Source organism: Oryzias latipes, chromosome 2, assembly GCF_053564925.1.
Source record: "Oryzias latipes strain Hd-rR chromosome 2, Olatipes_Hd-rR_3.1".
Taxonomy (NCBI): Eukaryota; Metazoa; Chordata; class Actinopteri; order Beloniformes; family Adrianichthyidae; genus Oryzias; species Oryzias latipes.
Window position 1 is genome coordinate 1,973,469 of NC_136238.1, and position 13,606 is coordinate 1,987,074.

General features: G+C 45.7%; 1 protein-coding gene across 2 annotated transcripts; it reads left to right on the forward strand.

The window, feature by feature from the left end:
* The first annotated feature begins 98 nt into the window (after positions 1-98).
* Positions 99-11,548, forward strand: LOC111946392 (uncharacterized). Of its 2 annotated transcripts, none has more exons than XM_023949402.2 (4): positions 99-616; positions 10,610-10,759; positions 10,873-10,958; positions 11,379-11,548. In XM_023949402.2, exons 1-4 carry the CDS (start codon positions 235-237, stop codon positions 11,418-11,420), a joined length of 660 nt encoding a protein of 219 aa, XP_023805170.1. In that variant the 5' UTR covers positions 99-234; the 3' UTR covers positions 11,421-11,548. The 2 variants fall into 2 exon arrangements, with proteins under 2 accessions (XP_023805170.1, XP_023805171.1); XM_023949403.2 differs by having other exon boundaries at positions 101-616; positions 10,876-10,958.
* Positions 11,549-13,606: the final 2,058 nt, after the last annotated feature.

A 13,606-nucleotide genomic window follows, 5' to 3' on the forward strand; every position in this document is an offset into this window, starting at 1 on the left:
CATCAGGTGCAGCAGGGTGGGCGGAGACTTCCTGCTCTGATGATCCACATGCAGCGTCTGTGTCTGCAGGTTGAGGGTCTGACGCCGTGGGCTCTCTGATCTGCTCCTGCGTGTCAAAGCTGCTGCATCAGTCTGAGACCACCAACATCACAGCTCCGCCCCCAAAACCACTCTGCTTCTGCTGAAATAGATCTGTGACAACCAGGAGACTCTAAAGTCTGGCTGCTGCTGAACATGGAGCTGAGGATGATGATGGTGGTGAGGATGATGATGGTGGTGAGGATGATGATGGTGGTGATGATGGTCAGAGCTGAAGGAGTGAATGTGATGAAGGTCAGAGCAGAGTTGGGTACAGACGTCTCCTTAAACTGCTCCATCAGGAACAAAGACATCTTCTGGTTTGTAGAGATCTACGGTCAGATCAGAGCAGGAATAGGACGACTTTATCATCCTGACATGTATCAGTACTATTCTCCGGATTCTGAATCCAAATATTTCATGATGGAAACCCGTCTGGAGATCAAGAACGTCACCAAAGACGACTGCAGGTCTTACTTCTGTGCAGAGAAGAACAATGGGAACCTCGTCTTTGTGGACTCTTTCCTACTAGAATCAGGTAAGAACGTCTTCCTGCAGACCAGGGGCCTCATTTCTAAAGGTTGCGTACGCACAAAAGAAGGCGTACGCCACTCTCTACGCAATAGTTGAGATTTATGAAAAGCAACTTGACGGGAAAATGTGCGGCCCTTCACGCTCTGACCCAGGCGTACGCACAAAAACGGGTGAAATGAGAAACGGCGACACCGTCGGCAGATGGAAGAAACACGTGAAAGTGAAAATGACAATACTGCCTCTCAGAAATAACATGAAGACTTCACAAAGCAAGTCTTACAATTAACAGCTACACCAACACCCGTTTGAACGATCAGCAGTGAAACAAACAAAAAAATCAAACGAAAATTACAACAGAAATTCAGATGAACACATATTTGCAAAAAGAAAAGTGAAATATGTTCTGCAATATTGGCATGTAGTGCAATTCATCCTCATAAATAATATATTTAACAGAACGAAATAATGTACAAAACTGATATTCTCCTCAGTGTGTCCGTCTGGTGGAGCAGATATAGGTGCAGACAGACAGACAGACGGACAGACGTACTAATTCTCCACTGGGGAAAGTTGTTTTCATAGTAAAACATTTCCTCATAAGCTACAGAATTATGGTATTCATGCATATGCCTTTAGTTTGTTTTATTTTTGATAAAACAATGTATGGCGTATGTCTCAACCATTCAGAAAGCAACGAGAAATTACATTTGCTGATCAATTTCCCATTTCCACGTGGATTATTACCGACATCTGTAGCTTGTCAGATGTAATTAAATGGAGGGAAATAAAATGTCCCATCACAATGCGTAATGACGCACAATGGCTGATCTTAGAAGATGTGGCATCTGGTAGCTTTAAATCGTTGTCTCTGTATTTAAACTTTTTAGTAATAATTGATTTAAGTTGCTGATATTCCAAGAAGTTATATATTCCATGTTTGTCTTGAAGTTCCTGGGGAGTTATGAATCTTCTATCAATAATTATGTGCTCTAGTTGTTTTATGCCCCCTGCTTGCCAAGCTGGGAAGTGGATAATTTTTTTGTTTATGAGGATGTCTGGGTTGTTCCAGATGGGTGTCATTTTGCACGGATGAATTGATGATTTTGATATTTTGAGAAATTCCCACCAGGCTGTTAAAGTGGCATTTATATTAATACTTTTGAAACAATCCTGTTTTTTAACTATTTGGCTAATAAATGGAAGATCTGACAGGTTGATCTTTCCACATAACGCCTGTTCCAAGTCTAACCATGAGTTGGTTTCTGGATTATTTTTTTAACCATTTTAAGATGTATTGTAATCTATTTGCAAGAAAGTATTTGTGGAAGTTAGGTAATTCTAATCCTCCACAGCTTTTTGCAGATTTTAAAGTTTTTAGACTAATTCTTGCAGGTTTATTGTTCCATAGAAAGCTTGATATGGATGAGTCTAATGTTTTGAACCATTTTAATGGCGGTTGTGTGGGAATCATTGAGAAGAGATAATTAACTTTGGGTAAGATTTTCATTTTTACCGTGGCTACCTTGCCCATAAGGGACAAAGGCAGGTTGGTCCAGCGTGTTAGATCGTCCTGTATGCTTTTCAGTAATGGGGTGTAGTTTAGCTGCACCAGTTCTGATAGTTTGGGGGGAAATTTGATACCCAGATATTTGATATTTCCTGATTTAACTGGTATTGTGAGTTTTTTCTCCGCATTATTGTTCAGTGGTAATAAAACAGACTTATTCCAATTAATGGAATAGTCTGATATAGAAGAGAATTCATTTATAATTGTTGCCGTTTCATTTACAGAATGTAAGACCTTTTCTTTTTTATTTAACCACGGTCCGAGGTTGTGAGGCTACAGCATTACGGCGTCTACCACCGTTTGCCGCTCACGTGCCTTTTTGTCATTAGTGATGCCCACACTGTGCCCTCCAAACAACACTTTTCTCCTCTTTTCCACCTCGCCAACGATAACTTCTACTTCACATTGAGTGAAGTTACGTTTTTTTCATTTCCTCTCTGTGTTTGCCATGGTTTCAATCAATGAATATTCATTTGTGGGCGTTTCACGGACTATTTATGGGCAACTATGGGCGTGTCATGAAGCCGCAAAAGCTGCGCTGCATTTAGAATTGGTTGTGATTTATTAAGGGAAAGATGCGTAGGATGTGCGTGCGCACGGTTTTATAAATCCGAATATTTCTGTGCGTACGCACGTCCTATGTTTCATCCGTACGCCACTTCTGACGCAAATCCTACGCAAAGTTTTAGAAATGAGGCCCCTGATCCTCATGGAGCTTCACTAAAGTCTCATTGGTGTTAGTTACTACCTCACTGAATGTAATCAGATTACTGAAACCCCGTAAATGCTGCTAGAGAAGGAGAGGAAGAAGCTAAATGTCGTTGGTATTTGGAGACATTTACATAGCAGACAGAACGGATCATGTTCCTACTGAAACTCTCTTCATCCAGGACTGAGAACCACTGATGGACGGTTCTGAGGACCAGTATTTGAAGGAAGGATAAGGATACAGTAACTTATCCTGCCCCCCCCAGTGAAGAAAGAATACAATCATTATTTTCAAACCTGCAGTCTGATCCTGAGAGAAAATCCTGATTAATTGATAATCAGCATCAGACCTCTGACAGGTTTATCTGAACTCCGTGGAAGGAAACTGTTCAATAATCTTAGGAATTCAGATCTACTCTAGATCTAGAGAGTATAGATTAGGGTGACCTATAGGAAATATCAGGTGGTAGATCACATAGAGGGAAAATAAGTATTGAACACGTCAACATTTCTCTCAAAAAAACACATTTCTAATCGAGCTATTGACAGGAAACTTTCACCAGTTGTCGGCATCAACCCAAGTAATGCACACATAGAAAGAAATCCAAACATTTATGTCCATAAATGAAATTATGTGTAATAAAGTGAAATGGCATAGGGAATAAGTATTGAACACGCTTACTGAAATGTATTTAATACTTAGTGCAAAAACCTTTTGTGATGATTCCAGCCTCAAGACGCCTCCTGTATGGAGAAACCAGTGGAATACATTGCTCAGGTGGGATTTTGGCCCATTCATCCACACAAACTGCCTTCAAATCTTCAAGGTTCCGGGTTTCTTCTGTGAACCCGGATCTTCAGTTCTTTCCAAAGATTTTCAATTGGATTCAAGTCTGGTGATGGACTGGGCCATTCTAGCAGCTTTCTTTTCTTTTTCTTCAACCAGTTGAGTGTTACCTTGGCTGTGTGCTTGGGATGGTTGTCTTGCTGAAAGATCCACCCTCTTTTCATCTTCAGCAGCCTGGCAGATGACAGCAGATTCTGATCAAGAATGTCTCCATACTTTTCTCCAGTCATTATTCCTTCAATGATATGAAGTCTACCAGTACCACATGCTGAAAAACAGCCCCACGCCATGATGCGCCCACCTCCAAACTTGACTGTTGGTATGGTGTTTTGGGGGTGATGTGCGGTGCCATTTTTCCTCCAAACATGTTGTGTCTTATGACATCCGAAGAGTTCAATTTTGGTCTCATCTGACCAGAGCATCTTCTCCCAGAATGTCATGGGTTTATCCAAATGTTGTGTCACAAACTCCAAACGAGCTTCAACATGCTTCTTCTTCAGAAATGGAGTCTTGCGTGGTGTGCGTGCATGGAGGCCATGGCGGTCGAGTGCATTACTTATTGTTTTCTTTGAAACAACGGTACCTGCTGGTTCCAGGTCTTTCTGAAGCTCTCCACGAGTGGTCCTGGGCTGTTGGAGAACCCTTCTGATGATTGTTCTGACTCCTCTGTCTGAAATCTTGCGAGGAGCACCTGGCCGTGGCAGGTTTATGGTAATGCCGTGTTCTTTCCACTTCCGGATGATGGCCCCAATGGTACTCACTGGAACTTTCAGAAGTTTAGAAATGCGCCTGTAACCAATGCCTTCAGTGTGTTTTGCAACAATAAGGTTGCGTAGGTCTTTGGACAGCTCTTTGCTTTTACCCATCATGCAATGCTTCTTGTCTAACACCTTGCTGGTGAAAAACCTTTTTAAAAGGCATCAATCAGGACTATACCAGCTGATATTACTTTGCACTAATAGGGGGCAGGTTAACCTTCTGAATACTGACAAACTCCAGCTCCTTTCTTGGCTTGCCAGACCTTTTTACCCTCCTTTTCTTCATGTGTTCAATACTTATTCCCTGTGCCATTTCACTTTATTACACATAACTTCATTTATGGACATAAATGTTTGGATTTCTTTCTATGTGTCACGGTGCGGGGTGGCTCGAGAGCCGGAAGGATCCAGATGCAGAGACGGGAGGCCAACGGGTTCAGGGACTAGAGGGTTTAATACAAAACAAAAGGCGCTGCAGAGCAGGATGACAAAACCAAAAACAAAAACTCACTGTGACGTGGCATGAGACAAGGAACATGGCATGAAGATGTGAACACCGAGACAAAGGCTAATGGACCAGCACAGGAGGAAGGCAGAGACAAGACTTAAATACAGACAGGGCAGACAAGACACAGGGGCAGAATGGGGACCAAAGGAAGTAAAACTCAAGAAACAAGACATGACAGGAAACCTTTCAAAATAAAACAGGAAACATAAACAAACAAGACAGAACAAGGACGAAAAACAAGACAACAAACTCAAACCATGACACTATGTGTGCATTACTTGGGTTGATGCCGACATTTGGTCAAAATTTTGTGTCAATAGCTCGATTAGAAATATGTTTTTTGAGAGAAATGTTGACGTGTTCAAAACTTATTTTCCCCGCTGTATACAAACTTTTATGTAATTTAGATAATAATATTTCACTTCCAACAACAAAATGGGATGCAGATTTGAGCATCAGCACAGATGAAAGCTTCTGGTCAGAACTTTGTCTAAACACCTTTAAACTGACAAAAAGTCCAAATCTGCAGCTAATCCATCTCAAAACTCTTCACAGAATTTACTATACTGGACAGAGGATGTTCAAGATGGGTCTCAGTAACTCAGACATTTGTCAGCACTGTGATAATAATCTACCTGACAATTACATGCATGCACTATGGTTCTGCACTCCTGTCCAGGCTCTCTGGCAGTAGGTATGTGCCGATCTATCAGTCTGGCTTATGGTTTCAATCACTGCCTCACCGTCACTTTGTGTGCTTGGTGACATGAGTGCCATCGATGTAGAAGGAGGATTAGCATCAATCATTTTCATAACTCTTTGTATTGCTAAAAAAAACTATTTTAATAAATTGGAAAAGCAAGAAAAATATAAATATAAGTCAACACAGAAATCTGCTGCTTGATCATATCAGCTTGGAAAAAATGTCAGCCCAAGGTTCAAGTAACTTTGAAAGAATTCAGTCTCTCTGGTCTCCCATAGCTAACTCCATGACTTAGGGGGTGGGGGGCCTGGTTGTCGCTGCTCCTTGCCCTTCTTCCGTGGTTCGGGGTGGGGGTCGGGGCCTCCGGTGCCTGGCGGGGGCGGTGGGGGCTCCGTTGGTGGGGGGTCGGGTCCGGTGCCTGGGTGGGGCGGACTGGGGCGTGGCATGGTCCTCTGGGCTTGGGTGTGGGGGGGCGTGGGGGGTGGTGGTGGCCTGGCTTGGCTTGGGAGGGGGGTCCCCTTGCCTGTGCTGGGGGGGGGTTGGCGGGGGGCCCTGCTGGGGGGGAGGCCCAGCGGCACTGGATGGGCTGCCCATCTACACCTGGGGCTGGGATCGGCCCTTCCCTGGCTCTGGGACAGGACGGGACAACCCTCTTGGGACCCCCGGTCGCTCTGTGGGTCATCCGCTTCGGCTGCGGGGTCTGGGGTGGGGGCCTTGTCAGCCCTGTCCTGTGGGGGGGGTGTTCTGGGGGGAGGGGGGCCCACTATTGGTACGGGACCTTGGGGGGTTGACGGGTCCGGGTCTCCGCTGAGGCATTTGGCGGTTGCCCCGGCCGGTTGGCTGCCTCGGTCCTGTCCAGGCCTGACCAGAGCTCTTCTAGGGCTGGCGCTTGGAGGTGGGGGCCTGGACTTGGCTCCTCTCTCTCTGTGTGGGGTGGGTGGTGCTGGGCCTGGGGTGTCGGCGCCTCGGGGGATTGGGTCTCTGGGCTGGGGTGACCTGGCCCCTATGCTGGAGGAGGGCTGGGGGACGGCTGTTTGACCACCGGGGGGACAGTCTACCAGCTGTCCCCAACCTACCCCCTTCCTCATATAACCTCATATTAGGGTGAAGGGGTGGGGGGTTTAGCCTGCGATGTGCCTTGGGGGCGGAGCTAATTGGCAGTGGTACCCCTCCCATGGTTGCCGCATGGAGTGGGCCCCCTCTCTTTCGGTTTTATTTGCACCTTAGACATGTAGGGCCCTTGGTAGGGGGGGTGCTTTGGACATCACTGCAAGCAAGCAGCAGATGTCCTCCTAGCACCCTACCCGCCAATTTTAACCGCACCTTAGACATTTAGGGTCCCTTGGTGGGGAGGGTGAGGGGACATCACTGTGAGTAATCAGGAGATGTCCCCTCATTGCCCTACCCGCCAATTTTAACTGCACCCCCCTTAGTACACACACCCTTCCCCCCTCAAAATAAACACTCCAACATATAACCCATACACGCACACACATTTTGCAAGGAAGGTGGGACCTGGGACTATCTGTCCCCTACCCCTTCCCTGGTGGGGGGTACGGGCCCTTGGCAACGGCTGCTGTGTCCCCTGGGTGCCGGTCTCCTGGGCCCGGCGGTGCTCTTTCCGCTCGGGGGGGGGGTTCACATTACACCTGAGCCGGGGGTGTCCATGTCCCTGGGGCGGGTTTTGGTCCTTGCCCCTGGGCGCCAAGGTTATTATAGTTAACGAAAAAGAACGAAAAAACTAAAACTAGAACTGAAAAAACATTTTCGTTAACTGAAATAAAAATTAAAACGAGAGTTTAAAAAAAACGAAAACTAACTAAAACTGTTTGTTGTGTGTATAAAACGAACTGAAACTAACTAATATTAACCCCAAAAAATACTTCGTTTTCGTCTTTGTTAATACATAAGTCTTTTGGGTTGAAATAAAATCTATTTACTTCACGCTGCTAGTTTTACTGTGTATTTGACCCTTACGGCATCACGTAGTCTGTGACGTCAAATGATGTCTATCAGACACTGCCGGCTAGCGTTGTCATAGACATTTACATGAGCGTGATGGCTGCATTAAAAGTTGGGAGAAAGCGGGAGAGTCCTATTTGGGACCTTTTTGAATATAACAGCGTCGAAAACAAAAGTAAGTGCCTTGTAGTCGAAGCAGGAGACAAAATTTGTGGAACGCTCCTCAAAGGGAAAAACCTTACGAATCTAAAAGTACATTTAAAAAGCGCACACAAAAACGCAAATCAACAGTACCTAGACAAGCTAGCCTGTCGCCCGCCCTCCCCCGAGAAAGAAGCCAGAGCAGATAACGTAATGCTGTTATCGGCTGTTGTATTTGAATTTAAGGATGGTTGTCCTTGTGTCCTCTGAATAATAAGTGTTTCAAAATATATCTTTGAGTTTTTATCATACAATACTTATTCTGGTGATTTTGAATCATGCACCTGACAAATATCCTAATTTACAAAAAAAAAATGAAAAAACTAAAACTAACACTAAAACTAACAAAAACTAAACTAAAACGTAGCAATTTCAAAAAATAAAAACTAGTAAAGCTGCCTCTAAAAACTAATTAAAACTATATAAAATTTAAAAACAAAAATTCAAAACGAAATAAAAACTAAAACTAATAAAAAATCCGAAACTATTATAACCTTGCTGGGCGCTGGTCCCCGCCAGATTTCCAACAGTGGCCGAGCCTGGTCGGGCCATGTTTACAACACCCCTTGTGGGCCCCCCTTTTTCCCCGGGGTGCTCTCCTCCGGAGTGGGGGGGGGCTGGCCCCTGCCTTGCTCATCCCTGGACCAACCGTGGGCCGGGTGGGTGTCTGCCTGGAGTGCGGAGCGGGTCTCCCTTGGGGGGTCCGGGCTCGTACCTGGGATTGGGGCGGGGGGATGCCCGGAACTCCTCGGTGGTAATGGGGTGCTCGTCTGGGGCTGTGGGTGTCCTTCTCGGGTGGGGCCCTGCGTTTGGCTCTTCCGGCGCGGCGGGGGCTGCTCTCCTGGTTGGGCTGGGGCGGCGCTCTCTTTCCCCCCATGCCTCCCTACTCTCTGGCTCTGGGGGCCTCGCGGCGGTCCTGCTGGTCCTGGCCTGGGTGGCGGATTTGGTCGCACGGGCGGCGGTTGTTCCCTGCCTGCTGCCGTGTGGCGTTGGGGGGGGTACGGGCTGCCGCTGCTGCTGCGGCGGGGGTCTTGTTGTGGGGATGGCTGGGCGCTCCTCCTCCTTCTTTTCACATTCTACCATCCATTTTAGAAGAACATAAACACTCACCTGAGCACAGGTGTTAGCTCACCTTTGCACTAATTGTTTGCATGATTGAATGAATGAAAGATTTCACACTAGTTGGTTTTAAGGCATAAGTATGCGTGTGAACACTATCTGTTTTGTGTACATGTTGACATGTGGACATTTTTGCGGCTAGCAGGTGTGTTTATAATATTTGAGTGTGTGTGGACAGGCCCCACCCTTTTTTGTACTACATTTGAACCGTACCGTAGTGATAAACAACCAGTAAGCCTGTCTGCTCTATGCTGCTTCATGGTCTTATCCCCCTTCCCCTCCTATTATCACCCTCTTACCCCCCCCCTCTCTCTCTAACATCCCTCTCTCTTCTTCCCCTCTTTCCTTTTCCGTCCGGTCCAACACCAAAGATTTTCAGACATGATTGAAATTAATAAAGTTTGGCCTCAATTACAAAAGGGGTTTATTCAGACATACCTTTGGTTTGTCTGAAGATTAATAACCCCTCTTGTTAAAGTAAAATATGTCCAACACAAGAGGCCCTCAGCTCTCATCTGCCTGCCCAGCTGTTGGACAGGACAAGTTAAAAAAAAAAGAAAAGAATATGTTAAAAAAGGTACCAGATCCAGAACGGTTCTCCTGACCCATAGAAGGACAGCTGTTGAATGGGGTCTGGGCTTGTTCTGCATCTGCATGTTCTCACGAGTCTGCGGCTTTGCTTTGGCTTTAGCTCCTTCCACAATCCAGGAATATCTGCCATAGGTTCTTCTTCACAGGTTCTATGTAGTACTGTGTGTGTGTGTGTGTGTGTGTGTGTGTGTGTGTGTGTGTGTGTGTGTGTGTGTGTGTATTCAGGTACCCTGTGCCATCATCTGCCCTCAGATGTATTTATTTTGTTGTGGTTTCTGAGTCAGACTTTTAGAATGAGGCTAACAGGAAGTGATGTCACTGAACTCCTGCACACTGCTAGAAACGGTTCAACGTCCAAGGATATCTAGACTTCTTGTCAGGGGGTCTTCATCATAATCTTCATCATAGTCTTGATCATAGTCTTCATCAGACGTGAACTGGAAAATCAACCAGGTGGCGTTTTTGCTGCTAAATCACCAATTGACCGTATCAGAGAACTGAACTGAGTGACTCCTCCCCCTCATGTTCCAAACAGGAAGTGGTCCAAAGAAGTCAAGATCCTGTAGATGTCTATAAAGAAATTAACTCAGTCATTCTATTGGTCATAAGAACGCTCTGGATCTGATGCCTTTTTCAAAATCTTCTTTATATTTTTTGCTTTCCATGGAAGGGGTGTGGCTTCCACCAAACTCACTCCTGATTGGTGACAGTAGTTGCCATAGTTGCCATAGAAACGGTGACACTGACGAACTCGAACCAATCACAATTTACCAAGCTTGGTTTGGTGTTTGCAGAGGTTCTCATGGTTGGTTCCTTCAACCACAGTCAGGGAAGGTTCTGGTTCCAGGTTCTTTGTGTTTCTGAGAACATTGACACCAATCTGGAACCAACAGCAGAGCAGACAGATCTGCAGGAGGTTCCTCTGAAACAAACATCTGGGAACATCTAAAGTTCTGCTGAGGATGAGAGTTAAACCCGTCTTTAGTTCTGTTCTGGATCATCTACTCATTTTCATCCTTCCTGGTTCCTCCAGATGTTCCTGACAGTCAGACGCCGTCCACAGACTCAACCAGCTCCAACCAGAACAGAACCGGTGAGAACCGTGGACCCGAGCTGCTGCAGAGGAAGGAGGTGGTGATCTCCTCTCTGGGTCTGAACGGACTCCTGCTTCTCATCCTCATTGGTGGGGTTGCTGATGGTTCTGGTTCAGATCAGTAGAGGAACCAGATCATTGATGGACCTTCATGTTCATGATGGTTCCTTCCATGATGGTTTGTTCTCCTCCTCCTGTGTCAGCAGGTCTGATGTTTCTTCATCTGAGGAAGAGGAGGAGCAGCAGCAGGACTGACGTTCCAGAACATCACCAAACCCAGGAGACTTATGTAAGAACCTGACTCTGATCCTCTGACCCAAAAGTCCTCAGACAGAACCTCATCTCCATCCTTCATGGAGCAGCAATGTTCCACTGAGGAGAGAACGTCTGGTTCTAGAGCAAACAAAGCTCTCCGATGTTCCTCCTTCTGAAGAACAGCAGCTCCATGAAGGTCCAGATCTCTCATGGTCCAGTCAGAGTTGGTCTCTCCAACAGGGTTCTCCAGGTCCACCATTAGAAGGTTGCAGGTTCTGTTCCTGTCCTTGTGTTGAAGTGTCTTTGGGCGGGAGACCGCCCCCACATGGGTTAGTGTGTTCTGTTACATTGATCCGGTTCTGGAGTTCTGCAGAGACTCTGGAGAACCAGCAGAGTGTTAGATCAGGGAGGTTCTGAAGGTTCTGTTTCTGTGAGGTTCTGTGCTGTTTTGCAGTATGACCTGGCTATCTACCACAAAGTCCAGCATCCTTTGTGACTCTCTGCTGCCTCACCTGGACACACCTGGACACACCTGGACACACCTGCCTCACCTGTAGTCACCTGTCTCACCTGGACACACCTGCCTCACCTGGAGTCACCTGTCTCACCTGGACACACCTGCCTCACCTGGACACACCTGAACACACATGGACACACCTGCATCACCTGGACACACCTGAACAGGTGACTGACCTGGACCAGACCTTTGGTGATCAGAGGACTGGATCGGTGGAAGAACACAGAGGAGGAGGAGCCTGCAGCTGTCATGACTTGAACGTTTTTGTTGTCCTTGTTTGTTGTTTTTGCATCGAATGTTTGTTTTCTTTCATCTTTGGATCCAAATAAATGTAAATAAAGTCAGAGAGCTTCTCCTCCATCTTTGTAGTTTTTATCTAAAGTTCTGGTTTCCTGAGAATGTTCTCCATCACCTCCAACAACAGAACTGTGGGGGCGAAGTCACAGCAGTCCCACAATCTCCATTTTGGAGCCTATCGTCATGGAAACAACACATATCAATCTTCTGAGGACCCCTGCACCTTGGCTAAGGACACCTCCCATGACCAGACGGCTGCTGTAGGGGGGGGGGGGGGGGGGGGGGGTTGGTGGTGGGGGCTGTTTTCTTTATGTTGTAGCTGTCCTCAGCTGTAGCTGTCCTCAGCCCAAGGTAAATGTCCCTCACGGGGCAATAACGTATTTATTTATTAATTATTGATTGAATGCCATGAAAAGAGGAAGCTGCTTCGTTCTATTGGTGGAGAGGCTGAACCTGCAGTTCACAGCAGATGTAACTATAGGAGTGGTGTAGCATCAGACACACATACAGTTTATTTGGATAAACCCTTTCTGTATCTCAGAAGAAACTTTATTTGCTTTTGTGTGGATTTCTTTTTTGAACGGACTGAAGACAGAGGGGGAGTTGGGTATTAGAGGGGGGGGCAGAAGGGTGCAAGAAAAGAAGTTGGAGAATAATTAAGGAAATGAATAGGCAGGGACAGTTTTACATCATTTACATCCACTCACATACTATTGTTTTCTGGAGTTCCTGTTATTCTGTGTTTATTTTACAACATTATGGGGTTGAAGGTCACCTTCATCTATAGTTCTCTGTAAACATTAGTTAGGTTCATGTATTTGAAATGTGTTTTCAGACGGAAGACACAAAGAACTCTGTAGAGTTTCACTGTGTTGTGTTCAGCAGTGACTATGAGAGTGTTGTGGTGAGTCCATGGTTGAAGTGCAATGATGAACAACTGCACACCACAAACGATCACAAGAACAAAACAGGAAGTGGAGTCAGACTTGCTATTGTCTTTAAGGTAAGGACGGGACAATAAAACAGATTTCTTTACCATTTTTTATATAACCTGAAAAATCCAGCATTTTAGAAATGTTTCTAAACGCTTCATGGTTTGTCCTTCAAATGTTCTCTGCATTTGTTCAAGTTCCAATAAGTTCTTCAACTAAAGATCAGACAAAGATTTTCTTTGTTTTTGGTTCTCCAGTTCAGAGCAGACAGAAACCACATGTGGAGATCCACAGGGCTCCATTCTGGGCTTCTCCTGTATTGGTTCTGCCATGTTGTGGATACGTTTCTATGCAGATGACACACTGCTCAGACTTTTTGGAACCGTTTCTTTTGTGGTTTGAATCCACCTCTAAAAATGTGTCCCAGGACTTGAACTCATTTCATTTGCTGCATAAATGAATCAGCTTTTTCTTCTCACACTTGAGTTTCAGATCAAATGTAGTAAAATGATTTATGGACTCACCTGTGCGACAGACCTGTCCAGGAGAGACCACCTCCCACCTGATGACGGCTCCATCAGCTCCAGCAGACCCTTGAGGTCCAGGGTTCCCCTCAACAACTGAAGACAGGAATCTGAGACCCGCCAAGGATCACTCAGGACTAGGACGTGGAGGTCATGGACTCCTTCCAGGACCTGGGTGTTCACCTGGACAACTAACCCAACCATAAACACAGATGAGGCATCCAGGAGGGTCCGAGGATCTAAAGGGGGGGGGGGGGTCTGTACCTATAGATGCTGCTGGTGGGATCAATAAAGTTTTATTTAATTTTTTTTAATTATTATTATTTGCTGTGATTAAAACAGGTTTAGGATGTAATTAAAGGACTTTCTGGGCGTAGACTTCAGCCAGTCTGATGGTTTTGTAAAAATGTCT

What these genes read in the sequence shown, in the direction of transcription:
- LOC111946392 (XM_023949402.2), top strand. Translation starts at nt 235, where the DNA reads ATGGAGCTGAGGATGATGATGGTGGTGAGGATGATGATGGTGGTGAGG. An exon ending in CTCTTTCCTACTAGAATCAG is followed by an intron (nt 617 to 10,609) that starts GTAAGAACGTCT and finishes TGGTTCCTCCAG; the next exon opens with ATGTTCCTGACAGTCAGACG. An exon ending in CCTGCTTCTCATCCTCATTG is followed by an intron (nt 10,760 to 10,872) that starts GTGGGGTTGCTG and finishes CTCCTGTGTCAG; the next exon opens with CAGGTCTGATGTTTCTTCAT.